The 17,946-nt window shown below is 45.3% G+C and overlaps 1 protein-coding gene and 1 long non-coding RNA gene across 3 annotated transcripts in view; one reads left to right on the top strand and one right to left on the bottom strand.

The window, feature by feature from the left end:
* Nucleotides 1-55: 55 nt before the first annotated feature.
* On the bottom strand, nucleotides 56-12,172 carry LOC110509499 (uncharacterized). Of its 2 annotated transcripts, none has more exons than XR_016493433.1 (14): nucleotides 10,763-12,148; nucleotides 10,320-10,454; nucleotides 10,101-10,220; nucleotides 9,733-9,825; nucleotides 8,814-9,026; nucleotides 8,309-8,479; nucleotides 7,751-7,861; nucleotides 7,462-7,599; nucleotides 7,070-7,249; nucleotides 5,215-5,409; nucleotides 4,899-5,090; nucleotides 1,218-1,350; nucleotides 842-1,016; nucleotides 56-702 (listed from the first exon to the last, which is right to left on the bottom strand). XR_016493433.1 is itself a non-coding variant. In XM_021590394.3 (14 exons), exons 1-13 carry the CDS (start codon nucleotides 11,855-11,857, stop codon nucleotides 873-875), a joined length of 2,925 nt encoding a protein of 974 aa, XP_021446069.3. In that variant the 5' UTR covers nucleotides 11,858-12,172; the 3' UTR covers nucleotides 56-702; nucleotides 842-872. The 2 variants fall into 2 exon arrangements, 1 of the variants encoding a protein (XP_021446069.3); XM_021590394.3 differs by having other exon boundaries at nucleotides 842-1,021; nucleotides 10,763-12,172.
* The window catches only part of LOC149970610 (uncharacterized), a 30,137-nt gene continuing 19,306 nt past the window's right edge, over nucleotides 7,116-17,946 (top strand). Inside the window, exon 1 of the long non-coding RNA XR_016493434.1 lies at nucleotides 7,116-7,204. This is a non-coding gene — a long non-coding RNA (uncharacterized LOC149970610). The remainder of the gene's footprint in view (nucleotides 7,205-17,946) is intronic.

Raw genomic sequence — 17,946 nt, forward strand, 5'->3', positions numbered from 1 at the left:
AAGTTGTCAGGTAGCAAAGTAAGGTTGGCAACAAAACGCACAGCAACACGCAAACAAGTCTGCAAGTTGTTTTTCCTTTTTAATTAATTAGTAAACATTTCTAAGAACATAATTCCACTTTGACATTATAGGGGTATTGTGTGTAGGCCGATAACACAAAATCTCACTTTAATCAATTTAGATTCAGGCTGCAACAACAAAATGTGGAAAAAGTGAAGGGGTATGAATACTTTCTAAAGGCACTATAGCAGAGACTGAGGGAAACTTACAGCAAATTAAAACGTGCCCTTAAAGGGTTGAAAAAACAAACGTATTGAAGTAAATGTATTGCCCAGACATGTTCACCCAATTTCCTTTTACAATTTACAACGAATGCAATACATGGTTTCAACTTTAAAGCCACGCTCAAGAGTAGAACAGGTGGTGATGGATAAGTTCAGTTCAAGGTTAGTCAAATGGATTAACCCTATGAAAGCTACCCGTGAACCCAAATGGCACCAGGTAACCTAATGAGCCTGTTTGAATGTGTGTATGAGTGTGTGTTGATTAGTAGCAGTGTGTGAAGATGCCACTGGCCGTCCACTCATTTATAATCTTGTCTTTGGTCCCAAGGGTGGTGGTGAGGGTGTCTATACTGACCGCCTGGACCTCGATACGCTCCTTCAGCTCTGACAACACTGACTCGAGATCAGCCAGGGACATCTGGAACACAGGAAGACATCAAGGTCAGTTTTGTGTTTTTCCATCTAATGGTTAAATATTAGGATTTGTGGAGGGTAAGATGATTCTAGATCTGTGCCTAAGAATGACGAGCCAACAAAACACCCAAAAAGTGACACACCTTGAATGAGCAGGGTTGTTCGTGTGTTCTTTTAGTTCACTTTGAGGTCATTCTCCCTCTTCAGAGCCTTCTTGAGAGCATCAGTCTTGTGAGCTAGCTCCTTCTTCAGGATGACCAGAGTATTCTTAGTGAGAGGGACCTTCTCCATGTTGTCCTCGTTGTTCTTCTTGGAGAGCTGCGCTACAGAGAGGGACAGAGCGGTTGAGGACAATGTTAGTGGGTTACCTTTCCCAGAGAGACTAAAGAAAGCAATGTTCAACCCAAAGTTTTCCCCCGTTTCCTGAATGCTTTGAAAATGCCTTCGTCCTCAGCTTGAAGTCATTGGTCTCACATTACCAGTGACCTGCCTGTAGCTCAAGAGATACGAGTTTCTCACCTTCCCTCTCCTCCAGCCTCTCCTGCAGAACTTTGATGGTCTGTCTGATCTCCATCACCTGGGGCGGTGCAGGCTCCTTCTGCCCTAACTCAGCCAGGAACTGGTCTCTCTCCTGCCCACGCTCCAGAAGTTTCTTGAAGAGGAAATCAAATGTTTAACACACTGGAGCTCTCTTGTTCATAACCTTGCAATTGAATAACCTTGCAATTATCTTTATTCAACGCTATTCTACGAGGAGCAATTATTGCAAGGGAAATCAGGGATGATGGTTGCAGGCCAATGATGTGCGCAGGCTTTTGTTCTAGCCCAGCATTAACACACACATTTTTTTATTTCACCTTTATTTAACCAAGTAGGCTAGTTGAGAACAAGTTCTCATTTACAACTGCAACCTGGCCAAGATAAAGCATAGCAGTGTGAATGGACAACAACACAGAGTTACACATGGAGTAAACAATAAACAAGTCAATAACACAGTAGAAAAAAAAGAGTCTATATACATTGTGTGCAAAAGGCATGAGGAGGTAGGCGAATAATTACAATTTAGCAGATTAACACTGGAGTGATAAATGGTCAGATGGTAATGTGCAGGTACTGGTGTGCAAAAGAGCAGAAAATTAAATAAATAAAAACAGTATGGGGATGAGGTAGGTCAATTGGGTGGGCTATTTACCGATAGACTATGTACAGCTGCAGCGATTGGTTAGCTGCTCAGATAGCAGATGTTTAAAGTTGGTGAGGGAGATAAAAAGTCTCCAACTTTAACGATTTTTGCAATTCGTTCCAGTCACAGGCAGCAGAGAACTGGAAGGAAAGGCGGCCAAATGAGCTGTTGGCTTTAGGGATGATCGGTGAGATACACCTGCTGGGTGTTGCCATCGTGACCAGTGAACTGAGATAAGACGGAGCTTTACCTAGCATGGACATGGAGATGACCTGGAGCCTGTGGGTCTGGCGACAAATATGTAGCAGGGCCAGCCGACTGGAGCATACAGGTCGCAGTGGTGGGTGGTATAAGGTGCTTTAGTAACAAAACGGATGGCACTGTGATAAACTGCATCCAGTTTGCTGAGTAGAGTATTGGAAGCTATTTTGTAGATGACATCGCCGAAGTCGAGGATCGGTAGGATAGTCAGTTTTACTAGGGTAAGTTTGGCGGCGTGAGTGAAGGAGGCTTTGTTGCGAATAGAAAGCCAACTCTAGATTTGATTTTAAATTGGAGATGTTTGATATGAGTCTGGAAGGAGAGTTTACAGTCTAGCCAGACACCTACAGTGCATTGCGAAAGTATTCGGCCCCCTTGAACTTTGCGACCTTTTGCCACATTTCAGGCTTCAAACATAAAGATATAAAAGTGGAATGACATTTATTGGATATTTCAAACTTTTTTAACAAATCAAAAATTGGGCGTGCAAAATTATTCAGCCCCTTTACTTTCTGTGCAGCAAACTCTCTCCAGAAGTTCAGTGAGGATCTCTGAATGATCCAATGTTGACCTAAATGCCTAATGGTGATAAATACAATCCACCTGTGTGTAATCAAGTCTCCGAATAAATGCACTTGCACTGTGATAGTCTCAGAGGTCCGTTAAAAGCGCAGAGAGCATGATGAAGAACAAGGAACACACCAGGCAGGTCCGAGATACTGTTGTGAAGAAGTTTAAAGCCGGATTTGGATACAAAAAGATTTCCCAAGCTTTAAACATCCCAAGGAGCACTGTGCAAGCGATAATATTGAAATGGAAGGAGTATCAGACCACTGCAAATCTACCAAGACCTGGCCGTCCCTCTAAACTTTCAGCTCATACAAGGAGAAGACTGATCAGAGATGCAGCCAAGAGGCCCATGATCACTCTGGATGAATTGCAGAGATCTACAGCTGAGGTGGGAGACTCTGTCCATAGGACAACAATCAGTCGTATATTGCACAAATCTGGCCTTTATGGAAGAGTGGCAAGAAGAAAGCCATTTCTTAAAGATATCCATAAAAAGTGTCGTTTAAAGTTTGCCACAAGCCACCTGGGAGACACACCAAACATGTGGAAGAAGGTGCTCTGGTCAGATGAAACCAAAATGGAACTTTTTGGCAACAATGCAAAACGTTATGTTTGGCGTAAAAGCAACACAGCTCATCACCCTGAACTCACCATCCCCACTGTCAAACATGGTGGTGGCAGCATCATGGTTTGGGCCTGCTTTTCTTCAGCAGGGACAGGGAAGATGGTTAAAATTGATGGGAAGATGGATGGAGCCAAATACAGGACCATTCTGGAAGAAAACCTGATGGAGTCTACAAAAGACCTGAGACTGGGACGGAGATTTGTCTTCCAACAAGACAATGATCCAAAACATAAAGCAAAATCTACAATGGAATGGTTCAAAAATAAACATATCCAGGTGTTAGAATGGCCAAGTCAAAGTCCAGACCTGAATCCAATCGAGAATCTGTGGAAAGAACTGAAAACTGCTGTTCACAAATGCTCTCCATCCAACCTCACTGAGCTCGAGCTGTTTTGCAAGGAGGAATGGGAAAAAATGTCAGTCTCTCGATGTGCAAAACTGATAGAGACATACCCCAAGCGACTTACAGCTGTAATCACAGCAGAAGGTGGCGCTACAAAGTATTAACTTAAGGGGGCTGAATAATTTTGCACGCCCAATTTTTCAGTTTTTGATTTGTTAAAAAAGTTTGAAATATCCAATAAATGTCGTTCCACTTCATGATTGTGTCCCACTTGTTGTTGATTCTTCACAAAAAAATACAGTTTTATATCTTTATGTTTGAAGCCTGAAATGTGGCAAAAGGTCGCAAAGTTCAAGGGGGCCGAATACTTTCGCAAGGCACTGTAGGTACTTATAGATGTCCACATATTCTAGTTCGGAACCATCCAGGGTGGTGATGCTAGTCGGGCGTACGGGTGCAGGCAGCGAACGGTTGAAAGCATGCATTTGGTTTTACTAGCATTTTAGAGCAGTTGGAGGCCACGGAAAGAGTGTTGTATGGCATTGAAGCTCGTTTGGAGGTTAGATAGCACAGTGTCCAAGGAAGGGCCAGAAGTATACAGAATGGTGTCGTCTGCGTAGAGGTGGATCAGGGAATCGCCCGCAGCAAGAGAAACATCATTGATATATACAGAGAAAAGAGTCGGCCCGAGAATTGAACCCTGTGGCACCCCCATAGAGACTGCCAGAGGACCAGACAACATGCCCTCCGATTTGACACACTGAACTCTGTCTGCAAAGTAGTTGGTGAACCAGGCAAGGCAGTCATTAGAAAAACCGAGGCTACTGAGTCTGCCGATAAGAATATGGTGATTGACAGAGTCGAAAGCCTTGGCCAGGTCGATAAAGACGGCTGCACAGTACTGTCTTTTATCGATGGCGGTTAAGATATCGTTTAGTACCTTGAGCGTGGCTGAGGTGCACCCTTGACCGGCTCGGAAACGAGATTGCACAGCGGAGAAGGTACGGTGGGATTTGAGATAATATATAATAATAATAACCAAAGTGTCTTCCAATTTTACTGCGTATGAGTTGGGCAGGAGCAAAATCCTACACATAGTGAAGCCAGCACCCATCTAAATCCTAAACTATTAAAAATGACCCCCACACTTTACAAAATAGTCATTTTTTTACAATGCATCTAACCAAATAACTGAGTAGCGCTTTCGGTCCCACTTACGTTGATGATGGAGTCCTTCTCCGTCAGCAGGGCCCTGAGCTCGGCAGTCTCCAGGTAACCCTCCTGTGTTGCCTCAGAACTCTGTTTCTCTGCCAAGGCCAGCTGCTGCTGCCGGACAAACAGCTGCCGCTTCAGCTCCTGGATCTCCTGGGTGCGCTCAGACAGTGTGCGGTTATAGTGCTCCGCTGACTCCTGGTAAGACAACACAGACATGAAAGATCGTAAAACTACACCTCCTGTAAAAATGACATGTTATTGGGTGTAGATGAATGTGTCTGAGACAGATTGGAGGATATGAACGTGTGTGTGTATGTACATTGAGCAGCTGGTCGTTGCTGCTGATGGTGGACAGCAGGCCCTCCACGGTGCTCTTGTTGTTCTCCACCAGCCTCTCCCGGGCCTTGACTGCCTCCGCCAGCATGGCCTCTGTCACCTTTAACCTCTGGCCCATCTGCTCTGCAAGGTCACAGGCCTGAGACTGGGACTGACTAAGCAGGGCATTCGCCATCTCCTACACACAGAGAGGGGGATGGAGAGACACGGCGAGAAAGAATGAGTTGAACATATATTTTTGTTCAACCTTTATTTATCCAGCTTTGTCCCTTGGAGAAAAAACTTTTTTCCAAGATAGACGTGATCTAAGAAGGCAGTATATTATTACTGTATGACTGTGTCGAGTGAGTGTCCATTTTTGTGGATATTTGTTGTGAGTATATTGCAAACTGTGTGTTTTTATATGTGTTATGTACAGTTCCAGTCAGGCCGGCAGGGTAGCCTAGTGGTTTAGAGCGTTGGACTAGTAACGGAAAGGTTGCAAATTCAAATCCCCAAGCTGACAAGGTACAAATCTGTCATTCTGCCCCTGAACATGCAGTTAACCCACTGTTCCTAGGCTGTCATTGAAAATAAGAATTTGTTCTTAACTGACTTGCCTAGTTAAATGAAGGTAAAATAAAAAAATTCAAGGGTTTCTCTTTATTTTCACTATTTTCTACATTGTATCATCAAAACTATGAAATAACACATATGGAATCATGTAGTAACCAAAAAAGTTTGAGATTCTTCAAAGTAGCCACCCTTTGCCTCGATGACAGCTTTGCGCACTCTTGGCATTCTCTCAACCAGCTTCACCTGGAATGCTTTTCCAACAGTCTAGAAGGAGTTCCCACATATGCTTAACACTTGTTGCCTGATTTTCCTTCACTCTGTGGTCCAACTCATCCCAAACCATCTCAATTGGGTTGAGGTTGGATGATTGTGGAGGCCAGGTCATCTGATGTAGCACTCCATCACTCTCCTTCTTGGTCAAATAGCCCTTACACAGCCTGGAGGTGTTTTGGGTCATTGTCCTGTTGAAAAACAAATGATACTAACACTAAGCGCAAACCAGATGGGATTGGGTATCACTACAGAATGCTGTGGTAGCCATGCTGGTTAAGTGTGCCTTGAATTCTAAATAAATCACAGACAGTGTCACCAGCAAAGCACCCCCACACCATCACACCTCTTTCCTCATGCTTTACGGTGGGAACCACACATGTAGAGATCCTCCATTCACCTACTCTGCGTCTCTCAACGACACGGTGGTTGGAACCAAAAATCACAAATTTGGACTCATCAGACCAAAGGACAGATGTCTACCGGTCTAATGTCTATTGCTCGTGTTTCTTGGCCCAAGCAAGTCTCTTCCTCTTATTGGTGTCCTTTAGTAGTGGTTTCTTTGCAGCAATTTGGCCATGAAGGCCTGATTCATGCAGTCTCCACTGAACAGTTGATGTGGAGATGTGTCTGTTACTTGAGCTCTGAAGCATTCATTTGGGCTGAAATATCTGAGGTGCAGTTAACTCTAATTAACTTATCTTCTGAAGCAGAGGTAACTCTGGGTCTTCCTTTCCTGTGGCGGTCCTCATGAGAAAACACATTTTTGGCTACTACATGATTCCATAGGTGTTATGTCATAGTTTTGATGTCTTCACTATTGTTCTACAATGTAAACATTTGTCAAAATAAAGAAAAAACTTTTGATGGGTACTGTGTATCTACGGGGGTATGTACGTACTGTAAGTATGTGTCTATGTGTGAGTGGGTGAATGAGTGGGTGGATGGGTGGGTGGATGGGTGAGTGAGTGCATGCATTAGCATGTTTCTTAGTGCGTGTCTCAACAGCCTACCTCCATGTCCTTGGTCTTGCACTCCAGGCAGAGCTGCAGCTGGCTAATGATGGCATCCTTCTCCTTGCAGGCCCAGTTCAGGTTGTCCTCCACGTCCTGCTTGGCCTGCTGCAGGTTTTTCAGCATGTTCACAAGGTACTGTAGCTCCACGTCCTTCTCCTTTATCAACGTGTCAAAACTCTGGAGTTCGGGAGAGAGAATATGTGTTAGTCCAAGAGGTGTGAAAAATAGTGCCGTCTGAGACTTCATTGAACATGCTTTTTACCCCAGGAGTAAGGCAAAGTGTAGCTATCACCATCAAATCCTCTCAGATCTCCACAAGTGTCTAGGGATTGCAAACAGTGTGAGCACTGAGCAGTCAAGGTAGTGTGAACAGCACTAGTGGTCCCTACATTGATGGTGTCCTCATTGTAAGACAGCAGTTTGTTGAGTCTCTCCAGGTCCCTCGCCTTCTCCCTGAGTGACAGGTGCAGCTGGTGGATCTCATTGTCTTTCTCTTCTAGAGCCGCAAACTTATCATCCAGCGCTTCCTGTAGAGGAGCAATACAACAGGCTGATAATGAAGACTGTAGATGCTTACAACATTCTTTGTCAGATGAAACAGATCTAGAACACGAGAGAAAGTGTGTGTGTGAGTGAGTGAAATATTTTATTTTAAAAAGACATTGATGGAAAGCACACCTCCAGAGCCTTCTCTTTCTGTTTCAGTTGTTCTCGTAGCTTCGACAGCATGGTGTCGCTTCCCCCAGGACTTCTGCTCTGTTCCATGTCTCTCGTTATGTTCATGTACTCCTGAGAGGAAGAGAGAGAATAGACAGAGAGAGGAGATAGAGAAAGTGAGAGAAAATAGTGTGAAAGTTAGACAAGGAACAAGATAGAATAGAGACAGAAAAAAAAGAACCAGTCCCCGTACCAGCACCAGTCCCCGTGCCAGCACCAGTCCCCGTGCCAGCACCAGTCCCCGTGCCAGAACCAGTCCCCGTGCCAGCACCAGTCCCCGTGCCAGCACCAGTCCCCGTGCCAGCACCAGTCCCCGTGCCAGCACCAGTTCCCGTGCTAGCACATCGCCTTTACCTAGTTTCACCCATAGAAACTATAGAATTGGCCTCTCCAAATGGTCAGGGTTACAGGCTCTAAACCCCTTCTATAGATTATATTTCCATGGTTTCACCTAGAGTTTCTCTAGTTCTTAGACTATCCATTTCTTCTTCACTGCCCTCCTGCATTATATCTCTCTACCTGCAGCTGCTGCTCCTTGTCGGTCAGGCAAGTGGTGAGGCGCTGGATGGTGACCTCATGGCCCTGCAGCCTCCTCTTGGTCTGCTCCAGCAGCTCCTGGTACTGCTGCTTCAGGCTGCTCTCCCTCTCGCCCGGCTCCCCGGTCAGTTTCTTCAGCTGGTTCTGCACCTCCTGGGGGTTAGAACAATGCCACTGAGTGGTTGCATTGAAAATACGTATTTTCAACGGCTTTTCAACCAAAACCACAAACCAAACCAGCATTTTCAAGGTACATTGATTACAGGTAGGGTCAGGAGTTTTCTTTCCTGGTCGGGTCACGTGGTTAGCAAAAGCACTGAAAATAAGTCACCCTCATATTTTGGGCAATGGGCTTTGGGTAATACACTCTGCATTATATTACATAAAACCATGTAGTTATGTGGTAAAAAAACAGCAGACCTGCTGTCAGCCGTTATCAAAGTTTTCCCTCACAATGACAGAATAGAAATTCCTCCCGTGGGCTTACATTGAGGGCCTTGTCGACCTTCTGCTGCTGCAACTCCTCCAGCTCCTGGTCCAGCTGCTCCTTGGCCTGCTGCAGGTCAGACAGCTCCTGCTTCTGCCTGCCCAGGGAGCGCTGCAGCTTCTGGGCCTCCAGCAGCTTGGTTTGGTGCTCCCCTTGGAGCTGGGCCAGCTCCTCCTGCTTCTCCATCAAAAGGCTCTGGTGCTCCTCCACACCCTAGGGGAAAGCATGAAATTAGGATACAGTTAGAGAAGCAGGAGACCTCTTTTTGTCTTTTTAGTTTGTGGTGTACATGTTGAGTCTGCATTTGTGACCTTTTGTAAACACGCATATACTGTACACACATTCAGTCCCTCCAGGACTTCAGGGGGATTTTATGTGATATTTGCAGACAAAAATGTTTGATTCTGCTGTGACAGTTCTGACATTTTGCATGGCAATATGCAGGGATTTTCTCCAATTTGTCCCAAAAATGCGCTGACAAGGGAAACAGTTTGATTGGGTCTTGATTGAACCATATGAGGTAAATGTGCATTGGCTGGTTGAAATTGCGAGCCCTCTTTTTGAACTACGGTGATGTGTCAGTTTTATATGTAATATTGAGCTGATTTTAATGTTTTATGAGGTAACATTGCAGTGATTGGTCAAATTTGCAATCCCTCGCAAAATATGGGGAGAATTGTTAATTTCGCAAAAAGGTTTTGATCGAGGAATCCTGGAGGGACAGCACATTGGAATTACAGCAGAGTAGCAGAGTTACAATCCCTTTATAGGTGTTTAGCTAATGACATCATATGACATAGCAAGCCCGACTGCGGAGTGACTGACGTGGCACACAGCCATTGGTGGATGAGTTTAGTGCGACTGCAATGTATTGAGCCTGGAACGGGACCAATGCTAAGTGTCTGGTCTGACGTCTTGCCTGGTATTTCTGGATCTGGGCTTTGTGCGCCGTCTCCCTGGCTTTGACTAAAACCTCGTCCCTGTCCTCAATCTCATGGTACAGCTCTTCAATCTGGAACACACAGACAGACAGGCAGACAGACAGGCAGGCAGGGCAGGGCAAGGCAAGGCAGGCAGGCAGGCAGGCAGGTTAGTGTGATGATGTTACATAAGCCCTCAGTCTGCGTAACACAGATGGCATAGCGTATGGGGAAAAACTATAATGGTCAACATTCTGTCATACATTGGTATATTTACAACAGTATATTATCATTTCACACGATCAAATTGTGTTGTCATGGTCAGCACTCATTGGAGAAAGAAAAGCAGTTGAAAAAGCAACCTTACCTCTTTTTCTTTCTCCTTGAGCAGTAGAGTGAGTCCCTGGATGGTTTTGTCTTGTTTCAGAGTGTTCTTTTTCTCAGTGGTGAGCTTGTTCTCAGTGTCCTCCAGTTTACCAGACAGCACCTATTAAAACACACCAGGAGTCAGGGACCTTAAGTAGCCAGAACAGTAGATGCCTCTAACATGTTAGATTGGTCATTTTCTCTTTCCACCTCAATCTACCTTGTTGTTGTTCTGGGTGTCCTCCAGGGTCTTGGAGAGGTTCTGGTTGGTTGCTCTGAACTGGTTCATCTCCTCACTCAGCTGCCTGTGGGCTGTCTCCAGTCTGCTCACTTCACTCTGATGCTCAGTGAAACCCTGGAAAAGTAAAGCACAAGATTCAGGAATATTCATCAACAAGGAGGGATGAGTTGGCTAACAAAGGACAAAAGGACAGTGCGTTAACAGAGGGATTATTTATAGTATTGTGTCCAATACTAGGACACATGGGCATAGATCAGCTTTGAATCCCATTTAGTTTTTAATCTTTAATCATTCAAAACAATTTATGATTCCAATTCTGTATAAATGCCACATGAGCGCAGCATTCAGTCTAGTTTAACCTGGCTACATTTCCAGGGCCTTTAGATTCTCTACAGAGTAAGGGTCTGGGCTGACTGGACTACCTCGACTCTGAGCGGCATGTAATCATCATTAAACTCCTCAGTGAGGTCCTGGAGGGACCTCCACTCTGCCTCCCTCAGCCTGTGCCAGACCCAAGGGGTGAGGCTGCGTCTTGGGGGGAGCGGCTGTCCGTCACTGGGCCTCCTACGCAGTATGGGGATGCGGCTTCCGGGGGCACCTGGCACTGGTGGTCTGGGGAGGGAGCGCAGCAGCTGCAGCAGGTCAGAGATTATGGAAGGCTGGGCTCTCTGGGGTGTGGTAGTGCTGGTAGCTGGGCCAACTGAGGGCGAACGCTCCCTCAATGGTATCTTCGACTCTCTGTGCTGTCTCTGTGGCAGGGGGCACAGGGGTTCTGTTTGTTGAGGGTGGTCAAGGTTGAGGGACTGGAGCGAGGCTGAGCGGAGCCTGGGGCCGGGAGAGGCGAGAGTACCCTTGCGGTAGACCAGGTCCAGGTACATCAGGCTCCTGGAGCGGAGCCGTGATGACTGGAGCCAGGGGTTCTTCACCTGGCACACCGGGCAAAGATCTGTCCCTGCTTGCACCCTCCTGGGGACTGAGCTTGACAGACCTGTGACTCCCCCTGGACCACTCGGTCCACCCAGGAGGTCCATACTCACAGAGCGCCTCCCCCGACCATCACCCTCACCCGCGCCTTCCTTGGTCTGCCCCTCTGACGTACACTGCCCTCCCCCGTAATCCTCTGGGCTTCCCCCACTTTCAGAGGACCTCCAGAGGGGTACCTTAACATTGTTCTCTTCCCCCACATCGGGCCTCTTAGGCAAGGGGTTATGGCGTCCGTAGACATGGGCCACACACTCCTTCAGGTGCTCCCTCTCCTGCTGCAGCTGCTGCACCAGAGTGGCGTGCTCCTCCTGCAGCCTGCCTATCTGCACATCGCACTGCACCACGCGCTCCAGTGTGAACACACACTTGCCGCACAGGAACTCTGAGGCCTGGCCGTCAGGGTCGCGGTCGACCTGGCGCCCCAGCACGTGGGACAGGATGACCTGGAGCTGCCGCTTGCCCAACGGGTTGAAGATCCAGCGGCACTGGCTGCCAATGAGGCGTACGCCGCAAACGCGGCACGGGTCCTTCATGGTGATGACAAGAGATCACAGTTCAGTACAGTTCAGACACACTCAGATAGGCTCCTTGTATAAATGCTCCGATGTCCCACAGTCGTCAGCTTGCCAGCCATGGCACACAGAAAATGCTCTCTATCCATCTCTGTGTCAGTGACGACAGCGCAGTAAGCTCACAGTTTAGTCCAACACAAATAGTCTACTACAGACCCTAAATAACACTGTGCTGTCCCATGGTCGTCTGCCTGCCAATCATGGAACACAGCCTACTCTCCCTCTCTCTCTGACTGAAGAGGAGAGACTGACAGAGCTCTTCCTGGTGAGATCAGCGTAAGCGTTAAGAAATCTGTCCCTGCTACCTATCCCCTAATCCCTCCTCCACTGCCCCACACATTCAATCAGACTAAATCCCCTGGATGAGACCCGCTGTGATCTCCTGTGTTACGGCTGGCTGCTGTCCTCGTAATCCTGCCCCGTCAGACCCCTGGCCTGTCTACCTAGCCTAGCTGCAATCACAAGGACAACAGGCTCTGGGTTGGCCCTAGGTCTATACAGGTGAAGACTGACTTTGATTGGGGGTGGGTTAAGGTGTGGTAGTAGCTGGTACCCTTATCCTTGGCTGTCCTCCTGTAAATCTGATGTATCTCTTTTGAGATTAAGAGATGGCCTCACCTGGTCCTCAGTCCTCTGTGCCACCACCTGCCTCACCTCAGAAAACATGATAGGACCACAGTGATATACTGCCTGACAACTTAGACCTCTATGTGTGTCCCTCTCGGACACTTTCAAACACACGCACAAAATCTTCAACAATCCACCTGTGGCCTGGCCTCTTTTACCCACTTAAACCATCTAATCTAATCTGACAGGCAGCCCAGACAGAAACCAACAGGGGTTATATGTTTTATATAAAGTTAATCTATGAATAACCCTGTGAGGACAACTCTCGCTTGCTGGGTGCTACTGCTGTATTAACCTAATAGCCTGGGCAAAGAGTGTGGAGCAAACATGGGCACTGCCAGATACAGACTTACAGATAGCGTCCACTCCTACTCTCTTCTGATTTGCTCTGCTCCCAATCACACCCCAATCACAGAGGCCCACTCTAGTTGAGTGTGTCTGGAGTGCTTTCACTCATTTGTAATGACTTCTGTGCAGTTGTGAAATAGATCACCTCCCTTCATAATAAATAACTCAACATACAGTACATGGCAAAGTCATTGTTCTTTTGACTAGGCCCTAAGTGTTTTCAGTGCTGCCTATCATCCCTTTGACTTAAATATCTTGAGCCTGACGTAAACATCTTTACTGTCATTAAACCACATTTGGGCAGTGAAAACACACAGCTGTTTCAGAGGACATGGAGGAAGATTTCCATGTTAATAACTTCTTATGGCTGGGGGGGAAGTATTGAGTAGCTTGGATGAATAAGTTGCCCAAAGTAAACGGCCTGCTCCTCAGTCTCAGTTGCTAATATATGCATAGTATTATTAGTATTGGATAGAAAACACTCTTAACGTTTCTAAAACTGTTTGAATGATGTCTGCGAGTATAACAGAACTCATATAGCAGGCAAAATCAGAAAACAGGAAGTGAGAAATCTGAGCTTGGTATGTATTCACCACAGTTCCCAATGAAATCCCCTTGAGATATTAATGATGTTGCACTTCCTATGGGTTCCACTAGATGTCAACCATCTATAGAAATTTGAACGAGACTTCTACTGTGTTGTGGGACTGAATGAGAGCAGAATCCATCAGGTGACTGGCAGTCAGCCATTTTCTGATCATGTGCATTCCTCATGGTATCCACTTGCGTTCCATTGCTCATCAAGACACAAAGGAATACTCCGGTTGGAACTTTATTGAAGCTATATGTTAAAAGCATCCTAATGATTGATTCTGTACTTAGTTTGAAATGTTTCTTCGACCTGTAATATAACTTTTTGAAGTTTTTGTCCGATGTAACGCTGACCAGAATGAGCGATTGGATATGTATACCAAACGCGCTAACAAAAGGAGGTATTTGGACATAAATAATGGACATTATCGAGCAAAACAAACATTTGTTGTGGACCTGGGATTCCTGGAGTGCTTTCTGATGAAGATCATCAAAGGTAAGGGAATATTTATCATGTAATTTCTTGTTTATGTTGACGCCAACATGGCGGCTATTGTGACTATTTCTTCTGAGCGCCGTCTCAGATTATTGCATGGTTTGCTTATTCCGTAAAGTTTTTTTGAAATCAGACGGTTGCATTAAGGAGAGGTATATCTATAATTCCATGTGTATAACTTGTATTATCATCTACATTTATGATGAGTATTTCTGTTGAATGATGTGGCTATGCAAAATCACTGGATGTTTTTGGAACTAGCCTATGTAAACTCATATTTTCATAAATATGAACTTTATCAAACAAACATACATATTTTGTGTAACATGAAGTCCTATGTGTGTCACCTGATGAAGATCATCAAAGGTTAGTGATTCATTTTTATTTATATTTGTGCTTTTTGTGACTCCTCTCTTTGGCTGGGAAAGTGGCTATTTTTATTGTGGTTTGTTGGTCACCTAACATAACCGTTTGTGGTGCTTTCGCTGTAAAGCCTATTTGAAATCGGACACTGTGGTGGGATTAACAACAAGACTACCTTTAAAACGGTATAAGATACATGTATGTTTGAGGAATTTTAATTATGAGATTTTTGATGTTTTGAATTTGGCGCCCTGCACTTTCACTGGGTGTTGTCATATCGATCCCGTTAACGGGATTTCAGCCCTAAGAAGTTTTTAACAACACAGCATCACAATGCCACCAAGAGGCAAAGCAACTGGTCATCTTATGCAACGATTATCAGATATATTTTTCTTTCAGCAATATTTGGTCTTAGTTTGTGGATGGTAGAATTTAGACAGCTGACAACTGGGCGATTTTATGCCAGGACAGCCCAAAAATAGTTTTGCTATCTTAGATTGTTCTGGAAATTGTAAGCATGATAGGGATCTAAACTAACTTTTTCAGTTGGTGGCACCAGCACATGATTTGGTCGCACCAATTTCCTTATAAAAAAGTATTATTGATTTTGACCTGGCCTCTGTCCCATAATGTGCCTGCATTACCATAAAGAACCAGGCTAAGAATGGCGAGACATATTTTAAATTAGCATGTCTTTACATTAATTTGGATAGATTTATTATAACAGCAAAGAAGAGCGACTTAAAATAAAGTGCAAAATGTATTTATAAGGGATTTCAAAGTGCCATGTGTTCTTTCCTGCTAAATCCTATCGAGGGCATAATTAGGAAAATTGGTCAGAAAGGAAATAATGTCCAAAATGGAGATTTGTGTTCACAGCAGTAGGTGGCGAGCTGCACTTGGTAATGAACTAAACACTGCCAGCATGTGATAGCTCATCACTGAGATCTTAAAGGGACAGGCTTTCTTACACAGCCACCCTAAATGTCTGCTATGACATTCTAACCAGATGGAAAGTCTGTTCTAGGCGAATGGTTCTTCTGCGTCGTCATCAAGGATGCCTAGGAGCTGCACCAGCCGGTCTACTGGTCGTAGGTAAGTCCGACCTTTGACCTGGATAGCAGCAGATCTAATAAGTCCGTCAGCTCTGGGGTAAGTATGAGTCACCTTCCCAACAGGCCTGAGAGCTTGATGGAGCAGAGGGTCCACGATGAGGACCACCTGATCCACAGTAAGTTGTCTTCCATCTTTCCTCCACTTCTGTCTTTCCTGTAGACTTGGCAAGTAATAGTGAACAAACTGGGACCAAAGGTGAACAGCAAGTACTTGGCCATTGCCTCCATCGGCATTTCCCTAGGATGTTACTGGAGTCATACAAAACTCGAGGAAGAGATGCGTTGTAGCATCCCATGAGTAGGAGGCTTGGTGTGACAGGATCTGGATCTGCGACATTGGAGATGTACCCGAGGGGTTGTGCATTCAAGATTCCCTCCACTTTGATAAGCACAGTGCAGAGCACGGTTACAGTGAGGGTCTGTTCCTTGAGTATGACCTTGAGAGCAGTCTTCCCTGGTTTCACCTCTTTCCCACATTCTACCAAAGTGAGGAGCAACGTGCAGTGAAGCATATTAGAGACATCAGGAAAGCATCGGCATCCAGGCCCTCCAGGAGGTCCAGGTGGGTGCAGCTGCTGGTCATGCATTTGTAGACGATGCCCCATCTCTTTTCGTTGTGATGTCCAATTTTTATGGTGAATGGTCCGAAACAAGTTTGGCTTGTACAGTCGCATCTTTGGAACTTCAGGTTTGGTGCGCCATCTTTGGCATTGCCAACAAGTGTGCTAAAACTTCCGGATGAACTGGAGAGTGGATTGGCCATCCCGTGTAGGGATCTAATTGTTGCATCATGAGTTCTATCCATGTATCAAACTTATATCTGGGAACTGAGGACTGGAACTGACAGACACATGTCCGCAGAAGACTGATTTCTTCAGTTCGCTGTCATCAGGCACCCGGTCAGCAGAAGGCATTGAAGGCTACTGATCTTCTGAGTGTTGGAGGAACTCAGGGCCATGGTGCCATCGACGTCGTTGGGCCAGCTCTTTCAAGGTCTTCCCTGAGTGATGTCATCCGCCGGGTTGTTTGCTGTATCCACATACAGTGCATTCGGAAAGTATTCAGACCCCTTTACTTTTTTTCACATTTTGTTACATTACAGCCTTATTCTACAATGTATTAAATTGTATTTTTTCCTCATCAATTACCACACAATACCCCATAATGACAAAGCAAAAACAGGTTTTTATACATTTTTGCAAATGTATATAAAAAAAATATATATCACATTTACATAAATATTTAGACCCTTTGCTCAGTACTGAGCACCTTTGGCAGAGATTACAGCCTCAAATCTTCTTGGATATGACGCTACAAGCTTGGCGCACCTGTATTTGGGGAGTTTCTACCATTCTTCCCCGCAGAGCCTCTCAAGCTCTGTCAGGTTGGATGAGGAGCGTCACTGCACAGCTATTGTCAGGTCTCTCCAGAGATGATTGATTGGGTTCAAGTCCAGACTCTGGCTGGGCCACTCAAGGACATTCAGAGACTTGTCCCGAAGCTTTGGCTGTGTGCTTCGGGTTGTTGTCCTGTTGGAAAGTGTTGGAAAGTGAACCTTTGCCCCAGTGAGGTCCTGAGCACTCTGGAGCAGGTTTTCATCAAGGATCTCTCTGTACTTTGCTCCATTCATCCATTCATCTTTCCCTCGATCCCAGTCTCTGCCGCTGAAAAACGTCCCCACAGCATGATGCTGCCACCAACATGTTTCACTTTAAGGACGGTGCCAGGTTTCCTCCAGACGTAACACTTGGCATTCAGCCCCACCCGTGCTCTCCCCTTGTGCCAATAAGATATAGGATATACTCTTCAATCAATTAAGATGCAAATTTTGATAATTGTAAAAGTTTTGTAATTTAGCCTAAATGTGTTAAGCCTAAACACCACAAAAGTTAGATCTTGTTAATCTCAAATAAGACAAATGGCTTTATCTATACATTTAATATCAAGTTCACATCGGAAACGTAACGTTAGCTAAGTTGTTTTTATTTTAAATCAAGGAAGTAATTGAAGACAGAATTGGAGGAAGCCTTGAGAATGACAAATAAATCATGTCGTGTTGACCCAACAAGTGTGCCTTGTTGCTGGGTTGCCACCTCCTGGCCCAAATTATCCAGGGACGTAGCGCTGGTGTACCCTCTTTTAGAACTATGACTCCTGAAATGGCAAAAATCAAATCAAATGTTATTTGTTTAATTAAACAGTGCAATGAAATGCTTACTTGCCAGCTACCTCTCAACATAGCCCTTATGTCGTCACCCCCCCCCCCCCCCCCCCCCCAAAAAATGCTAACCTCTGCTGTTATTGTAATATTGAGAGTATAGCATGTCTTGGGGTATGATGTTTGTGCGTCTGTAACTTTCTCACTCATCATTATCCACAATTCATTGGGACTATCTATAATCCTGGTAGCATACACATTAATGTAGAAGTGTTTAGAAACATGTTCTTATTTACAATAAGTGACACAATACATTATTTACCAGTCATCTCTACTGGGCACAAAATACTGG

The sequence above is a fragment of the Oncorhynchus mykiss genome, chromosome 29 (assembly GCF_057628025.1).
Source record: "Oncorhynchus mykiss isolate SJ-2025 chromosome 29, ASM5762802v1, whole genome shotgun sequence".
Taxonomy (NCBI): domain Eukaryota; kingdom Metazoa; phylum Chordata; class Actinopteri; order Salmoniformes; family Salmonidae; genus Oncorhynchus; species Oncorhynchus mykiss.